The sequence below is a fragment of the Trachinotus anak genome, unplaced genomic scaffold (assembly GCF_046630095.1).
Source record: "Trachinotus anak isolate AG129_WGS33_773 ecotype Australia unplaced genomic scaffold, CSIRO_AGI_Tana_v1 ptg000011l, whole genome shotgun sequence".
Lineage (NCBI taxonomy): Eukaryota > Metazoa > Chordata > Actinopteri > Carangiformes > Carangidae > Trachinotus > Trachinotus anak.
The window spans coordinates 19,217,012-19,236,120 of NW_027273862.1; the positions used below are offsets into that span (position 1 = coordinate 19,217,012).

Here is a 19,109-nt window from a genome sequence, read left to right on the forward strand (position 1 = left end):
TATGAGTAAACCTAGTATTTCATAATGAACAATACAGACACTAAATAAAAGATTTACATTTATTCTGTAGACACTAGTAAAATCTAAATTGAATATACATAAAAAAACACATTATTCAAAGTTTTCACCTCCAAAAAGAAAATAGAATATTTTGTGGTACAGTCTGTTTTGTTGAGTAATAATTTGTGCTGCGATGGTTTGCAAAAAGTTAAACAGATGCTGGAATGGAGGATTTGTTATCACAACAGAAGAACAAAAAAAATTAAATCAATATCAAAGCAAATTCATCTTATAAAATAATCATGTATATAAAAAAGAAATACATTTCAAAGATTTTTCATAGACCTCAGGCTTGTTGTAAGCATCATCACTGAGTAATCCAAGTCTGAGGATATACAAAACCAGACATGGACACACATTTCAACACACATTCAGTTTGCCTTGTAGCATGCACAGCTCCTTTCCTTGTGGCTGATCGTGTCAACACCATTTTACTGTCTCATTTACTTTTCCTGAGCTACTCACAAATCTCTGCAGTGAGCCATTTTTCAGCTGTGTCCAAATGATCCTCAATGAAACCTAAAGCACATTAGATTAAAGACCCCTTTGCATAGCATTTTTTTCCCCCTGCACACACAAATTTTGGACTCAAATCTCCTCAAATGTGTCCAGAAAAACACCCGAGGCAGGATCTGTGTCCCTAACTGGTGGTGACTCTTTCTCTTTCTGTGGGGTGTGCTGCCCACCTTAACGTGGGTCATACATGTTGGCTAGTTTCTGAAAGCGTGGTCCCCAGTTGTTGAGGTAGTCGTAGTCCTGGTCTCCATCAGAGCTACCTGAGGCAATGGAGCTGAGGCTGCCTGCCAGTGAGCCGTCTCCCTCATAGTCATAGATCAGGGCTGTGTCATACGGAGGCACGTTCGGATCGTTGTCTGCAGCCTCTAGGCCCTGATGAGAGAAGAATGACAAGTTTTTTTTTAAAGCTGATAAGTTTAAAGCAAATGCCCTGGGAATGTAAATGGACATACCAGCATGATATGAGGAATAAGAACTTAGTTACAACACAGCTCCTTCTCCATATGGAGTAGATGATCTGATTACATTTTGGTGTATCTTTCTGCAAATACTATTACGTCATCCCATAGAATGTATTTTGAGAGAATTGCTTCTTACAAGAAAATAAAGTAATGATTGCGATACTAGAGTTAATGACCTGATAAGTTTTTTCACATAGTTGTACCTCCACACAAAGGAGCTGATAAGTGTGTTCATCTTGGATGCTTTCAAGTATTGCCATGCATTCAGTAATTACGCTTTCAAAGGAACAGCAGGTCATTTTTCTGACTATTTTACCCCAGACTTCACATCTCAGGCTACTGCTCTATCCTCAGATTGGTGCCTGCAGCCTGCAGGGACTATTCAGTGCTGAAAAAACACTTTCAGCTGGTATTCCCTAAAAGGACACTATTGAACATCAGTCAATGATATGGCTGTAAAGGAGAGGGGATAATAAATGTTAAGCATTTAGTGTTATTTTTAACCGATTACCACTGAAAATATAGGCATGTCTCTATCACGACAGGTCTGAATAAGCCTCAGAAAACACGAAACAGCATCAGAAAACATGAAAGCCTGTCAACTTCTGGAGTTATAGTAAGTTCTTGTCTTTCCTGTTCCTGTGCCTGTCCTCCTCTGTATAATTTAAGATTACAGTCTGGGCCTTTAAAATACATTTGTTATGAATTTCATGGTAGAAGCCTCTCACATCATTGATGTAGTCCTCAATGTCAGTGGGATCTGCAGGAGGCCTCCGTGGGTAGATGGGGGAGGGCAGGTTATGCGGGGCATCCTTCCTGAGGGGCTGCTTGCCTCGCGGAACACCAGGCCCTGGGTAGTAGGACCCCGGGGTTGAGGGTGCATCATGGGGATTCCACAGCATGTCGATGTTAAAGGCATTCTGCAAGGTGAGAGGACGAGGCTACAGATTGAGGCCGAGCATTTCATTAAGAACCACAATAACAAAAGTGAATGTGTCAGAATCTGTGGTGACGATGAAATACCTTTAACTTACTATTAAACAGAACCAGTGAGACGGTAAGTCCTATTATTGCACTACATTCCTAAACCCCAAACCATTCATAAATTCCTGCACCCACATTGTACAAACAGAATCCATTCTAGCATAACTACAGCATCATTCAGACCTGTACCCTTGACTTTGGCAGGAAATTCATTACTTCAATACTGCCTTAAAAACAGTATTGTGAAGCCTCACCTCATCCTCCTCACCCCCTCCCTGCTCATCATAGTTTAAGACATTGTCACGGATGTCGTCTTCTGATTCCCCGATGAGCAGACCTGTTCCTTTCTTGATGTGGTGGCGTCTCCCACATGTGGTGATGGCCACAGCCAGGAGGAGCAGCACTGCAATCAAATCACTAAGAGTTAATTGATTAGTGTTGTTCTAGTTATAGGGCTACAACCAACATCCCATGCCTCCCACAACACCAACTGATGATGGCTGATAAAAGTGTTTGTGATTATCTGGATACTGAAATCCAAAAAAGAAAAAAAGAAACATCTTCAGGAGACATTTAAGTTGTTTAAGATGACACCTTGACAAAAGAAACAATACCTTATTGCTTATTGGATGGATCATTGCACTTGGACAAAGAATGTATCACATAATTTAAGATTTTTTTTAATTGGAGAAAAATGAAAATGTCTGAAACTGTGTTCATGTCTGGCTTATTTGTGTTGTAAAAAATATATTTTAAGATTGAATTGCATGTTCAAGATGACTTACACAGTAAGAGTGCGATACTGGCCATGATGACAATGAGTGCGATGAAGCTGATTCCCACACTGGAGCCGAAGACAGCCCCCACTTCAGACTTACAGTCTCCAAAGGAGTCACAGAGACACACAGTGACATTGACCTGAGCATATGCACTCAGAGGTGGGCTGCCAGAGTCTGACACCATCACTGTGACCGCGTACTCTCCTGCCTCCAGCTCTACGAGGGGCCGAAGCACAGCATGAGTGTCTGAAGCAGGAAGGAAAATGGAGAAAGCGAGAAAATGAGAAAGGTGTGAGATTAGGAGAGAGCTGCAGGAACATCCTTTATACAAATCCACACCATCCCCTCCATCCTCAGCCTTGATGCTCTTTTCTTACCATTGACTTGAATGACAGTCCAGTTGACTGACAGATAATCAACCATTTCAAAGATGAAGGGCGCAGCATGGGGAGGAAGGTCTTCATCCACCGCAGTCACAACCAGACCTGAACTTGTCCGGACTGCACCCCTGCATACAGAGCCACTCAAAGGAAAGAGCTGAGGGGGGAAGTCATTGGTCTCCTTCAATGTGATGGCAACCGTGCCTGTGGTTGACACACCACCAGCATCTACAGGAGAGAACATGAATGCACAGTAATGCTGCATTATTCATTGTTACCGTCTACTCAAAATACTCCACAACGATCATTTATGTCTGTTGTGTCTCTCTTAAAGTGCAAAGGAAATAAACTGTGTTTTGTATTAATACATATTTATTTTAGGTGAGATGAAAACCCAGCTGGGACAAGTTAATTTCACATCTTAAACACAAATGAACTTGTGAGAATATTTTTGAAGCAGAGATATTGATGTAGTGTGTAGTGACCTGAGGTAGTTTTAGTTACATGCTCTTTTTCTGCTTTACATAAATGACTAATTAAGAGAAGCGAAACAACTCAACAAAACTATGACATTTTATGCCAGAAGAACAGAATAAGAATAAGTGGATGAACTGACCTGTGACCTTCACAACAGCATTGTAGATACGGTTTTTAACATGTGGAGATCGCATGTTAAAGGTTCTCTTGGAGATAATGTCTCCTGTATCTCTGTTGATGTCCAGCCATCTCTCAGGATCTCTGCTAATCTCATATCTATCACACAGAGAGCAGAGAGGGGATTTTTTAATTTCTTTTTTTTTTTTTTTTTTTTTTTCATACTAGCATTTTTAGAAACAGGAAAATCATCCTCAGGTTTTGCTGCTGCATCTTACCTCAGGACAGAATTATCAGGGTCAAAGGCAATATTGCTTTTTAGTAGTGTCCCAGGAACCACAGACTCAGGGACCACAATCTGTATAGGGTCCTCCCTGAAATGTGGAGCTTCGTTTTCATTCACCACTGTGACCAACACTGTGGCGGTGCTCACTGGGAGGTTGGGAGCCTTGGTGCTCAGAGTATTGAGATTTTCCACTGCCAGAATCAGGACATACTCACTCTGTGCTTCATAATCCAGGGGCTGCAATACAGGACAGAACACACTGTTTGTGAAAGGAAAACACTTAGGTGTAGTTGGATAATATAAAAAATAAAAATCAATATGCATAACAAAAGCCAACATTTCAATCGTTTGAAACCTAATTTACCATCCCACATAAAATGTAGGAAAATCCAAATAAGCACTTTTGTCTGAGGGCCTGAATCCACATTTCGATTTAAAGGGCAACGTCACTCATTTTGAAAACCATGTTGTTCCTGGGCCCCAGAACAGATCACCAATCAATCATTTGTTTCCTTATCCATTCAAATCTGCCAGTGTGACTTTGGTTCCATGGCATGAGTCCAAAGGTTTCATCACACACTGAATATGTGATGACTGAATGTGTGATGGAGACCCAGCCATTATCACAACCCCTCCCTCACACTCCTCCAGCCAACTGTACCTTCACCACTGTCAGAACGCCCTGGTTGGTGGCAGGATCTGTAGTGATGGCAAAATTGCCACTGGGATCATTGGAAATGTGGTATTTGGCCTCCCAGTTTCCTGTTCCACGTTCATCTCTGTCTGTCACATTCACCCGGCCAATCTCATAGTCATGCCTGTTCTCCACTGCTGTCATACTGTACTACATGCACACACAGAAAACACAGATCAAAGGATTTAATGTCATGACATATAATTCATTGAATTAACAACTGATATCTAATTAATTAACGTCATAAGAGATAAGTGTTTTAAATAATTAAAAATATTTTTTTCTCATATTGTTGTTTGAGACTCACCGAGTCAGGGCTAAACTGTGGGGCGTGGTTGTTGATATCAGATACATGTATGATTGCCACACCATTACTTGTTAGTCCCATGCCTCCCATATCAGCAACCTGTAGTTTTAATCGGAAACCTTTCACCACCTAGGAGAGAATACAGTGCATTTTAATGAAATGAACCATAATATGATGATCTGCAAAAATCTGCATCTTCACCTTAACCTGCATGTTACCTCTCTGTCCAGGCCTACATCCCTTGTATAGATGGCTCCTGTCTGGTTGTTAATACCAAACATAGTCTTGGTAACAGCATTGGCGGGAATGCTCTCCTGGCCAATGATAGAGTAGCTCAGAAATGCGTTATCTGTCATTGGGTCATCTGCATCGGTGGCTGAAACTGACATCACCGATGTGCCTATCAAAAATAATCAAAGGCTTCAGTCAGCTGGAAGGGTTAGTCAGTACGAGTCACTGCTATGTGATATGCTGAGACTGCAGACTGCAGATTTCACTGAAAAAATTTCAGACTTTACAAAACATTGAAAAAAATCCTAAACTGTACTATTCTTAAAGTGGAAAGACATGGTTTCTCCAGGTCATTTTAAGCCATTGTGATTTGCTGTTGTTATATGAGTAAGAATAGTTTTAGCGTAAATATATATATAAATGTAAATATACCAAAATTATAGCAGCTTTAAATTGTTATATAGTATACTGTAGTTTCAATGAAACACAAACCAAACGGTTATCAAACAGTATGAGAAAAGTGTTATACTTAAATCAAAGCTACTTGATTAACTTCTAAAGCTACTTCCGGAAAGAAATATAAGATGGGTTTTTGGAACATTAAATGAAAGAAAAGAAAATTAAAATCTAGTAATGCAATATGCAATAGATGGATGTACCTGGGACTGAGAACTCAGAGACAGTGCCAACAAACTGGCTCTGGGTGAAGGCGGGTCTGTTGTCGTTCTGATCCAGCACCACTATCTCTATCGTGGTGGGGTTCTCTAGTCTCTCTCCACTGGGGGACAGTGCAAAAGCTTTCAGCTACACACACAAAAAAAACACACACAAAGAAACAACAGGCACATGTTTCTTAATAAAAACTGCATTCATGAGATTGTTGATTCTTCAATTATTACCACAACTCTGATGCATTCCATGAAGGAAACATCCAACAAGTCACTCAAGATGGCTGTGGGTATTTGCGGTATGTGTACACAACATACTGCTGGAAATGGCAGAAAGAAATGTGCAGGATGTTTGGTTCAACATCACGGGTTACATCACAAGTCATCTGGTGCAAAACATTCTAAAGCCTCTCCCAAGATGCCCATAAAGGCCCTTGGAAACTGACCTCTGGCTGTTTGTGCTAGAGTCTGATATATGCTTTAAGACAAAAACAAGGACCCACACTTTGAAACACGTGGAGAAGGACTCACTGTGTGCTTTGTGTCTTTTGCTAAGTACCATTTTAAGTGTCTGTGTGATTTCAAATATTACCAATAAATACTCTCTTACTGTGAAACTGTTGTATTTCTCTCTGTCCAGTGGCCGCTTGCTCCTTATGACTCCTGTTTTATCATCGATCTCAAACAGATTCTTGGGCTCCTGGTCCACGCCTGGTCCCTCTAACTTGTAGATCACCTCGCCTGTAAAGATTTTGTCCGATTTGATCTAGACAGAGACAAAAGATAAAGTTGATGATTGTTACAACCTCATGGGAAAGTGGGGGGAGGATCAGAAAACCATACCTCACAACCCCAGATGTGAGTATGTTGACAGTTAGGAACCTTGAGTGTTTAAATTCAATGAGGCCTTTGACTTATAGCAGGAAATAAGATTTTGAACTAATATTTTATGAATTTTGTGCTCACTTTCTTTGACATATTGCGGCACATTCATCACTCTATAATAGTGCTTCAATATTTCTCCTTATACAGTATATACTTACTGGTCGCCAGTAACAGCCTTATCACAACATTCACATTTCACGTGTTTTTTAAACACTGGTCTGTACTGTCTGTGATGAACAATTACAATCAGCATGGCTGTAAACAGCACTGTGTTTAATATGTATTTAGCTCTAATATTTAGCTATATTTGCATAATGAGAAAAAACACCAGAGTTCTGTCTAATTTTCACCATAGTCTTATTATTATTACTGATATTATACTCATGGGGCAAAAAGTTAGCAACTGGTGGGATTACTTAAGCCCCCCGTTTTCTACGATTTACCATTAGCTAAATACTAGAAACTATATCTTACTAAACCTGAAGTAAGAGAGATAAAGATCAAAGAGTTTGGATAATAATGTCTTTTTTAACTTTTCCAAGACCAAAGAAGAGTAAATGTGGAAGAAATTAATTAAATTATGTATTTGTTGGTTCTAATGTAAGCTGCAAATGTTAGCATGTCGAGCTAACTGACTACTAACTTTTGGTTATAGCCATTAACGAAGCACCCAGAGTAATGTTAGAGTGAAATAACAGTCTTATTTTACATTTTTCCTCCTCAAACTTAACAATACTACGACTAACTAGCTCTACATTGTAATACAAAAACAATACATTACATAATTCATCAGCTGTTGCTGGGTTGTCAGTCTATTGGCCTGACACCCATGAGATGTATATTTTAGATACCTTTGCATAGTCAGCAGGGTTCATTATGAACAGAAAGAACAATTATAGAAAACAAAACCTGTGTCAATGTACTATGCATATGGACACCTGAATATTGTTTTTTAGACAGACTTGAAATGTTGTGAAAATATCCTTTAAGTATCATTTATACCAGAAATTATACAACAGTCATCTATTGATGTAAATCTGATGTAAAATGATTTTTACCTGGACAAGGTTTTCAGGAACCTGCTTGCTATTTTCCAGCACTCTGATTGGAGGGATGATCCAGTCCCTCTTCACCCGGACCACTCCCTTGCCTTGGTTTCTCCAGGGGTAAAGGGTCTGAGGATGCAGCTCTTCCTCCTTGTGATGAGGTTCTGCAGAGCTCCACACCTGTAGGAAACAACTACAGCATGAGAATCACAAAAGGATATGAAGAAGAATTAAACATTAACAAACATTCCACTAGTCAGACATGGAGGTATAATGTATGCCAATAAGTCAGATCACATGAAGTGTATTGTAGACATTCTCCTTCATGGAAGACACAAATCATGTCATTATAGATATTTGCAGCTGTTTAAAACAAGTTGAACTGTATCCCACAGTGCTATAACACTCCCAATGGCCTGATGGAATGGCTGTATGCTAGCTTGCAGTGCTGTAATGTGAAATCCATGGGATTGCACAGGGCAGAAGGGATGAAGGGCCGCAGCTTCAGGTTTCACTCATGTATACATGTCTTTGTCAGCTTCCTTTGATCTGGGTGCAAATTCAACTCAGGATGAGGAAATGCAAACACTCATGTTCATTTTACAAACCCTCCTTCACCACATTGCTGTCTTGAACACGTTCACACAAATACACCCACACCCACACACACACACACACATTTGTGTGTTTCTCACACTCACACAACAGCTGTTGACTATGGATTTAGATCCTGTGCTTTCCCACCCGCATTCCCACTCACACTCACAAATTCCCCTTTATGCTTAGCTCTGCACCTGACTGGGAGTTTGGGGTCACCTTACGGATCTGCTCTGCTGTAGGAATTCCACAGACACACTCATATCCAGGCTTTCCCACACACATACTGATATACATGTCATCAACAAAACACCAACCCACGCACAAGCATATACAGTATATACATTTCCGTAAGTTGCTTCCTCCTCTGTGGGAATTCACCTCCCATATGTTTTATAGCTCACAGGCATAATCCACAGAACCAAAACTAAATGTGAGGTTTCACTCAGATATAACTGAATATTGATGAATAATCTGTTTCCATAGATTTGTTTTTAAAGTGAGGCTTAACTAAATAAGCTAAATAATGAATCAGTGGATACATTTGTGAATATTTTGTGAATGGCCTGTGATCCCTGCCCTATCTCTGGGGTGGGTGATCTGATATTCTGATCCTCTGACATGCTGCTGGACAGTGCAGGGAGGAATGGCAACCATGGTGGGCATCTGCAGGCCGAGTCATAGGGCAGGCTAATCTTAGACTGTTCTATATTCTTGACCCCTTCCTATTTATCTTTTTGTGGCCATCGTCATCCACACACTCACAGACATGTTTATACTCACATTCCTGCAGTGCATGTCTCTCACACAAATTCATCCGGATAGCTATCTACTTCCACTACCAGATTAAGACTTATGCATATATGAGCTCTTAAACCTCCACTGGCATAACACACAGTCTGTATTGTTACTTAACCTCAAAGTCAATAACAGCCGCAGCACAGCTGTATTTCCAAATATAGCACTTTCAAAGTTTGACTGATTTGTGGACACTTGGGCTAACATGACCACCCCTTGCAGACCAGTGTGAGCTTCAATGCAATTTCTTCAAACTTAAAAACACATTGCACAGCTCTTTTTTTAGTACACCATGCTTTACTCCACAGACGAACAAGCGGACATTTAGTTAAAAGGATGAATGTGTTATGGTTGACTACTGATTGATTTTGAAATTAGTTAGGGTAATCCATGAACATGAAGAGAAGAATAAAACATGAGTGTACCATACAAGGTTGAGGATGATGGTTGATGGAAGGATGATACTAGTTTTGCAGGTATTTCGTCATAAAAGTACTGGACAAACAAAGGTTGACCTTATAATGGTGCTAGAAAGGTTAAAGAATCGCAAAAAAAGTAATTACATCCTTTGGGGGGCTTTCATGTGTGTGCCAAATTTCATAACAACCCAGCCAATACTTAGTCAAGACATTTAACTCAAAACCACATTTGTGAACCTCATGGTAATGCTAGAGGAAAAGTCAAAGGATCACCATAGTTGTAAGGATACACCACTGAGGACCATGAGACAATGTGCTAATCCATCTTGTAGATGTTGAGATATTTCCCAGGACTAGTGAAATTTTGAACTTTGGAGATACACTACAGGAAAAATCAGGGGATCACCAACATCATTGTCTGGCCATCGTGGATATCTGTACCTAATTTCATGGCTATCCATCCAGTGGGTATCGAGATATAAAAACCAAAGCCAACCTGTTGATGTCGCTGCAGGAAAAGTCAGAACCATTAAAGTCTGCAATATTTATTATCTGGGGATTATGAATGTTTGTACAAAATGTCATTCCAGTCCATCTAATAGATATAAAATGATGTTAAAGTTGTTTTATGTATTTAGTATCAATGGTGATATTCACACAACTGATCAATGGAGTAAAGGTCTGCTCTGTTTTTTTTTTTTTTTTGGTTTGACGTGACCTTAACAATTGCAGTTAAATGAACCACAACAAAACAAGGTATTCCAGATTTCCCTGAATATAAATCATTAAGAGATAGTCAGAAAAGCTAATAACCATCATACAACAAACATTTGTTATTCTACACACTTCCTTTTCACACAATCCTATATCATTGTCATGTACTGCCCTTCAGTCTGAACTGAAGGTGACACTGTGTTTTGGCTCCACCAAGTATCTACCACTGTTATAATGTTTTTACCAGACCTAGATGCAGTAACACCAAAGTGTCATGTTACCAATTAGACCAATGAGTTAGTTTTCTGTCAGGCTGAGTGATGACACCACACACAGATGAACAGTTTCAGAGGCTTTTCCCAGATACTTTTACAGCTTGGCCTTTCACCTTGGGCCCTCACAGAACTATGGACAGCTTGTTTGGGGATGATATGCCCTCACAGGAAGAACCATTAAGCACTCTGCTGCTGAGGGGTGTTTACTGAGTTCAAGACAGTTTGATTCTGCCTCTGTGATGTTGGCTTTGCAGAACAAAAGTGTAATGTCACATTATACTTAAATTCTTAATATTCTTAAATAAAGAGATGTGTACTAATGGACCTACTGTATCATAATCACTTAGATTTTCAAACAGCCCTATCTCTAGGAGATAATTGGCAACTATGAACCTAAAATTGAAAATGGCATAATCAAAATTCATTTTTGAATCAATAGTTTACAACAATATATGAATGCAACATTGCTGAAAGTGAGGTCAGATATACTGGCGTGAAGATAAAAAAGAAAACCACAATTCCATTTGGGGAAGTACATTTGGTAGAAATATGCACACTGGACATAATTAAAGCCAACCCTGTAGGAATCACAATTTTATTAATGAAAAGCTAATAGAAAAACATAAAGCACTGAGTGCTCTGATAAGTAGCATCTTAACATTTCCCAATGATGTAATTTATAGTAATAACAGCACAACTAGTTGTTATGTATCAAAGCTTGTCAGAAAGAGATGATGTGTCGAGGTCACATATCAGCCACAGTCAAACATTTAGTGTAAGACTGTGGTAAACACACACACTAGCATTCACCATGTGTTGATAACTGTAAAATTGCTTTCCAACTTTTGCCACTGCTGCAAATGTATCAAATCTCAGACATTCATTCACAAAGCCATTGGAGCTGTCCACCTTCCAAGTATTACCACTGGTACAAATGCATTACTTCTTGGACACGCATTCATAACCCATTACAGTTGTCCTTCCCTGCATGCCTATGAACTGCCCTAGTTTCCCTAGAAATGCAAATGCCTATCACTTGTTGCAAGCCAATAACATCAATTTATATTATGGTTGATGTTACAAGCTTAAACTAATAGTTTTGGGTGTGTGGCATGTTTACACCTCGCTACAAATGTAGTGAAATGTATATAAAAAAAAAAAGAAATAAAACAGTGGCAAATTATACCACTCTTACCATGACATTTTATTTTTTGATACATTTTACAAAAATTCCATTTGTCATCTTATAACATTTTAATTTATTAAAGAAGCCCTGAGAGAGCCCACTGTAGATATGTGGAGGAGTATGTATCTCTGTTTTGCATTTGTACTAGCTCTTGGCCTCGTTGTCTCCCCCCAGGAGTGTGTAAGTGGAACAGTCCTGCAAATAACTCTAAGAAAAACTATGCAGCCGAGAGGTAATGGCTGTAGCGTGGCTGACAGTCCCTACGGCCACAGGGCTAGAGGTCACACAGGTGTCCCTCTGGTCACTTCTGTTACTGGTCCTCAAGCGCAGACATTCAACCAGTCAGTCACCAACAGTACTGGTCCCAGTAATCTTTGCTAAGTCATGACTGCCTGGCATGGGCATGGACACCCTATTTATGGTGCCACAACAAGTGTGTGTCCCCCTTGCAGCAGATGGGGGATCTAGGAATGCTGAGCACGGTTCTAACATTAAACCAAGACTAAAAGGAGGACTCAATCGTGGTATAAACCTGAAAAAAAGTAAAACAAGGGGCATAAACATTGAGTTCCTAAAAAAAAAACAACCCAAAAACCCAATGTCAATGTCATTTGACAACTACAATGAATACAGTGATACAAAGATCTGATGAACTGATATTCTCCTCTACTTTCCCAGCATAGAAGTGCTATACATTCTTCGGCAAAGAAACTTCATCAGACACATTCTGTTAATGAGAATTCACCAAAACAGAAACACAACTCTTAAACTTTCTTGGATTCATTGGTGGTGGATACATCGTTGCAAACTCATGCTGGTGGTTGTTCTAGAGTCCAAAGTTTCCACAGATAACAACTATATCAAAATGAATTTGTAGCAAATTTGTACAAAATTATGAAGACTTGAGTTTGAAATATTCCACACACTGTAGGTACAATAATAGCTAAGTGTAGGAACATGGAGAATATAATACAAGAATGACGGAGCATCAAGGAAAAGTTCAGGTTAAAAAAATGTTTGAGATGGTAATAGGAACAAATACAATTTTAACAAACAATCGAAATTCAAAAATAATTTATAAAATGCTCTGATTGTATATAATGCAGTGAAGTCTTTTGATTACAGAGTGCTCTTTTTTACATTTCTGCATCTTATTAACTTATGAAGTGACAAACTGTCACCACTTGGTCTTCCAGGTCTCAGTCTATAAAAAACAGAGGCCAAAACAAAAGGAAAGGGCTTCACTGTTCAGTGGACTAGCTTTTATGATCTGGAAGTTGTCTCTGTACCCTTTGGTCCCTCTGAAACCCTAGTCAGTGTAAAACAGCCTTCAGGTATCCACGCCCAGTAGGACCTGTGATTCAGACTAAATCCTCTGAATGATTGTTTCCGATGAGTGAGACCTCAGCGCCAGCTGGCCGCCGCTACAGTCCCTTTATTTGTACCCAATTTCATGGTCCAGAAGCGGCCCACTCCTCTTACTGCAAGGGGGATTACAGAGCGGGACAACTGGCATCACGTATGCATCTGGGAACAGCTGTGGCAGCTGCCCACTCCTCACCACAACATACATCCACCACAGTGGGCCTGAACACTCTCCAGGTCAAAACAACACCAGCTTACTGAAAATTAAAGAGCACAACTGAAGCACAAGTGAAAGCTATCAGGTGACATTGATCAAAGCCTCTGGATTGGGCTGACAGCTGCTCATGGTTACATTTATTTGTTTTGTAAGAATTCAAGACACAACAGCCACCTTTGGGAATCATTGTACAAAGAAAACGTGTGCATTAATGATTCATCACTTTATGCTAATATACCTGGTCTATGGTTTGTTTACAAAAATAATACAACAAATAATTTATGTTGTTTGTGTGTTTTTTATATGTGAGCTTTTGGGAATTTATGTTTAGGCACATAGATTCACTCATCAAAGGAATACACCAACAAAAATTTAGCTTTTGAGTTTTCAGCCACTTTCTCTGTGTCTTCAAAAAGATTACATCTTGTTTAGAGGAGGATGGTAGGTGTAGTCTATTTGGATGCACTGCAGTCCCAATGGGTTCCAGTGGCAGAGAACTAAAAATATCTAGACCTTAATAGAAATTTCTCAAACCACTCTTAAAGTATAATCCATGTCTTCAATGATCTGTATGTTCATTATGTTCCGAACACTCAGTTCAGTTGCTCAATCAGTTGCTTCCTAATAGTTCTAAAGATTCACTGGACATTTAGTGATTTACTGGTAAAGTGATAATTGTTTGGAGTGATTTGAAATGTTTTGATGTTATTTTTTCTCCATGTTGATGTTGGATTACTATAAACTTTTAAGAGTCCCGTTTCAAGCCTCCACTGGCTTAGTATTTCATATTCAAAAGATAGATCTTTACGGAGGCAGACTGTTTTCATTTAATCAAATCTGCAAGACAGTAAACAAACTGAATAAGACAATTTTTGTTATTTGGTTATCGCCCTTTTTGGACTTTTAACACTTCTGGCATTTGAAGGTGGAATTCAACCCCATATTTAACCACCACAGACCTTATGTACTTCTCTGATATCTGCATCAAGGCTGAGGACCTCCTGCACATTACAGGCAATGCTTCACAGTATACAGGTCTTTCAAATCATTCACAGGATTATTTATTTATCTCCATATAAATAAAAGCGTTACTGAGGTCCTCAGGATTTGACTGAAATGTCTTTTGTGTGATGTCACTGGCAACAGGCCTCACTGTAACAAAGTGGTTTTCCCCATGGCTGCGTCAGTGATCTATTACTCCCATGTTCGAAATAGACAACTTATATTTTCAGTGATTTTCTCCACAATCTATCTGCCATGGGATATGATAATGAACCACCAAAGCAGCATAGACTCTTCATAAAGACTTTCAACCACAAAGACATTCAAATTTGCAAATGCTTTAAACAACTCACATGGTCAGAGAGACTTCACAATGAATTATAGAGTACAAGCCAAGCAGAACTTCCCTCAAGAATCACCCACGGCCTGCACTCACTCACCCTCCCAGTCTGGGCTGTATTACTACTCCAAACAGAGGGAAAGACTGATGTTGATTGGAAGTGCTGTTGGTAATATGTCAGTTTACATTGTCATCCATTTTAGATCTCATAATGGCGTCTGCTGACAGGGGCTACTAATGATGCCCTGAGCCCTCTATTCACATCTGGAGTCTCGTCCTCCTCAAAAAGCTTCATCATCCTCTCTCCAAGTGGGATGAAATGTTTATATCAGCCACAATCTCTGATTGCACAGCCAGTCTAAGTGCCTCTGTTGACGAAAACTAGATCATGTTTGGTTGAGGGAATCACTCAGGTAAAAACATAAACTGTATATTTGAGGAGCAGGGTATCTAAAGGTCATTGCCTAAACAAGCTCACACTCTGAAGGGGCAGGAAGTGAGAAGTCGTGAGCTTCAAATGGGGGATGGCTGAATCTAGATGCACACAGCAGAAGAAGAGTGGCAGGCAGTATCACACATTACAGCTCGGTGCAAATGAAGTACCTCTAAAGCAGCCTATGAAATCCAATTACTTGCGAATAACAGTTTTATAGCAATCAGAAAGCGAAGAGGGATATACTCCCTCCACTAGCCTCACTGGCACCTCTGGTCTAAGGTCTTTTATAACTATTGTATAAAAATACTTATAACTATTAAGGCAAAAGTTACACTAAACCATAAGCTGAATATAATGTCCACAAAACTGCCATTAGACACTGCAATCAACTTAAGGACAACTTTAACTTTTTTTGTTTAGTCTCCTTTCATCCACTTATTCTGTGACAAACAAGCTCACACTGGATATAACAGAAACAATGACAAGGCAGTAACTTTTTCTTACCTGACAAAGCAGAGCACCCAGCAAACACACCATCAACATCTGTACCGCCATCCTCACTACCTGCACTCAGAAACTCAGTATGAACAGACCCCTTCTGACTAAAAGATCTGAGGCTCCCCCACGAAAAACTGGGCCCCTGAACGGCTCTACTGGGCAAAAAGGCCCAACTCTCCAACACTGAAATCTGTCCCCCTCTTTCCTTCTCTCTGTCCTCTTGCTCTTGCAGCCTCTCTCCCTCTCTGTGTCTCTCTACCTTCTTCCTTCTCCTAGTGTCTGTCTCTCACAGCTCCTCCCTGTCCATAGCTGGGGTATGTCTCACAGTCGCAGTGTAGGGGGTTAGAATTTCAGCAGCGTCCCTCCCAAGTACCCCAGCACATGTGCTGTCACTCACAAACCCAATGAGAGAAAGAGAAGGATGAAGAGAGAGGCAGGGCAGCTGTCGGTGGTGTAGACAGAAACACTGTCTCCACCAGTTGAAAGCAAGTAAGTGAGTAATTAAACTTCATTTAACACTTTTCAAAACAATAGTTCTTTCAAGAGAGACAGAAAGGAAAGGTAGGAAAAAAAGAAAGCCAAGACAATATGTGAAACCTGGACACATAAAAAGCAGAACATGTGCAATTACTATTTCAGTAAAAAGCGTAAAAAAGCGTTTTAAAATACTTTTTGAGAAATGACAGCACTCATTTGCCTTCTTGAAAACTCTGGTGAAAGCTACTCCAACTTCACTATGGTGGGACTGTCACTCGCCCAATTGAAGTCACTCTTCATGGACTTTGGAGCTGTAAAATTTTCAGTGTAATGCAACAGCATCATAATATTCAGCAGCTGAATCATGTAGTTCAATCTAGGAGAGTCTCTCTACCAAAAAAAAAAAAAAATCACCATCAATTAATTTGTTGATTAATTTTTTCAATTAAACTGGCTGACATTGGTGAAATGATGACCATCACGGTTTCCTAGAGTCAAGGTGACATCTTCAAATGTCTTGTTTCGTCTGACCAACAGCCCGAAACCCAAAGATTTTCAGTTTACAATCATATAAATCAGAAAAAAACAGAAACAGAAGCTGAAACCATAGAAATTATCATCATCATCTATTAATAAACATCAAATGGGCTATATGTAAGTAACAGCTGTTTCGCAGCCTGGCAAGTCTGTCTCGTCACTCTCTGATAGGGAGTCACTGTGACGCCCAGACTACCCTGAAGAACTAGCGCTGCTCAGAGGGCGTATTATAGCCTTTTGTCTTGTACACACAATAATGACTGAAGCCCTTGCCAAGTGATCATCATCACCACCCAGTCCTAGCAAGAAACTTTCTGTGGCAGAGAAAACTTCCACATAGCACCTTTAATTATCAAAACTGTTGAAGATTATTTTTCTGTCAAATGACTAAGCAAATCTTGTTTAGGCCCTACAGAACTATTCTACAACTTACAATTACATCCAAAGCTAATACCTCTGAAATAATACTCCATTAGCCCATAGTAATAAGTTACAACCATGGACTATTGTCTATATGACTATATGTTTTTGACAATACTGAAAAACACCTGATGACGTCAATCCCAGAGCTAAACTGCCACAAAAATCAATTCAACAGTTTGATCAGGTTGATCTCTTTGTAAGAGGAAAATAGAAATAGAAACATCTCTAGTATCTTATAGGACCCACTTGACAGCACAACATGCTCTTCCTCTTAAGCCTTAAGGGGCTTAGAACTTGTTTTCTTCCTAAACCCCTCTTGTCCAGATCAACCTTCATGTCGTAAGGTCGCATACGTAACCTCCCTGTCCAGTGCTGCCTGTGTTGTGCCCTCACACATTCAGAACATTCAGCCAGAACGCTTTGATCTCCTGCTATTTTGAACACACTGTCAAAGCAGAGGATGGAGATGTATGGTGCTGAATGGGAGATGTCCAGATGGAGGTTGCCAGGTCCATGATGCTTAAAATTTGACTGAAACACTGCCATTAGGAGGTGATTGTTGTTATCCACCTTAGAGGGAAAAGTTGGTTCGCTTTGTTGGTTAGATGTTCTTGTCAGAGGCACAACCAGCAGGAATGATGTGTTTGGCATTATGGGATGGTTAGGCGAGAAGAGACGGAGTCCAATTCTGCTCCACACCACTTTGAACACTCATCAACACGCTCTCAACAAGTCTGCTCACAGGTCAACGGTCGATACGGATCTTTACAAAGTAAACAACTCTTGGCTTCTCTCTCACCACAGACACTCCTCTGCTTGCAGGCCAGCTATTCCTGTTGAAAACCAAAAGTTGAGTCTAAATTAAATACCACTACACTAATGAAAATCTGTTAGTTATGCGTGTATAGTAACAAATGAGACAGAGATACTGTTGATAATACAGTTCAGAGACTCTCATGCTGGAAAGTAGAGAAGTGAGAATAAGTGAGTGTGTTGGCAGGATGGCTGTGCATGCTGAGTGGGTGTCTGAATGCTTCCATGCGTCAGTCAGTGTGTTCATGAATGTGAGTGTGTGTGAGAGTTCTGGTATAAAAGGCTGATTTTACAGCACCTGTCTCTGTCATTTCAGGCAGAGGCAGTTGGCAGGAGCCACCCTACCCACCCCTCCACACACACACACACACACACACACACACACACACACACACACACACACACACACACACACACACACACAATTCGCTAACAACAGGCTCTCATACCAGAGTACATGCAGTCATGCCATGTGGGGCTGGAAAAACAGGGCTTCTCCAGTGGGAAGTCACAATCAATGTTTTGTGTCAAAGCAGTTCAGGTGTGTTTCTCATAAATATGACCAGATTCAAAGGTGAAGCTAAAGTTTTAAAGTTGAACCAATTAACATCTTGCTCAAAATATTTTCTACAGATTCAGAGACAGAGCTCTGCTGCCCACTGTTGGCAGAAACAACAGCTTGCATCAACTCAGAAAGAGTGGACAAGCATGCAACCTCTGTAAAATATTAGTTACATATCTAAATCTACAGAGTGATGTGAGGGAAATTATGATGTTGTGATGGGACAGATGTGTTTTGTCTTTGTTGGGAGTTCATTGTGTGACTTGTTGTTCAAGTTAAGAGTGTTATCAATCTGATATTCAAGTAAGCAGGAAGACTTGGTGAGGACATTGCCCTTGGCTGGGCCACAGTTGAAATTATTAATGTTGCAGATAAAAGATTTGGGGAAATGATAAGAGTGTTCCAGTGAAATGGTCCAAGCTGGCCTATTGGGTAACTGTCTCTTTTGGTGTTTTGCATCCTTTGCAACATTCACAACCTTTGCAACCTTTCCTGTACCAGTGAGAATGCTTTGCACACTGACTTGAGAGTAGGGTGCAACTGTATTCTCTATGTACAT

General features: G+C 40.0%; 1 protein-coding gene across 1 annotated transcript; it reads right to left on the bottom strand.

The window, feature by feature from the left end:
- Positions 1-40: 40 nt before the first annotated feature.
- Positions 41-16,027, bottom strand: cdh15 (cadherin 15, type 1, M-cadherin (myotubule)). Its single transcript, XM_071488912.1, has 14 exons — positions 15,745-16,027; positions 7,904-8,071; positions 6,571-6,726; positions 5,952-6,096; positions 5,280-5,461; positions 5,062-5,190; positions 4,722-4,904; positions 4,053-4,297; positions 3,797-3,933; positions 3,178-3,408; positions 2,807-3,046; positions 2,276-2,424; positions 1,766-1,957; positions 41-948 (listed from the first exon to the last, which is right to left on the bottom strand). The coding sequence occupies exons 1-14, from the start codon at positions 15,793-15,795 to the stop codon at positions 748-750; spliced, it is 2,409 nt and encodes an 802-aa protein (XP_071345013.1). The 5' UTR covers positions 15,796-16,027; the 3' UTR covers positions 41-747.
- Positions 16,028-19,109: the final 3,082 nt, after the last annotated feature.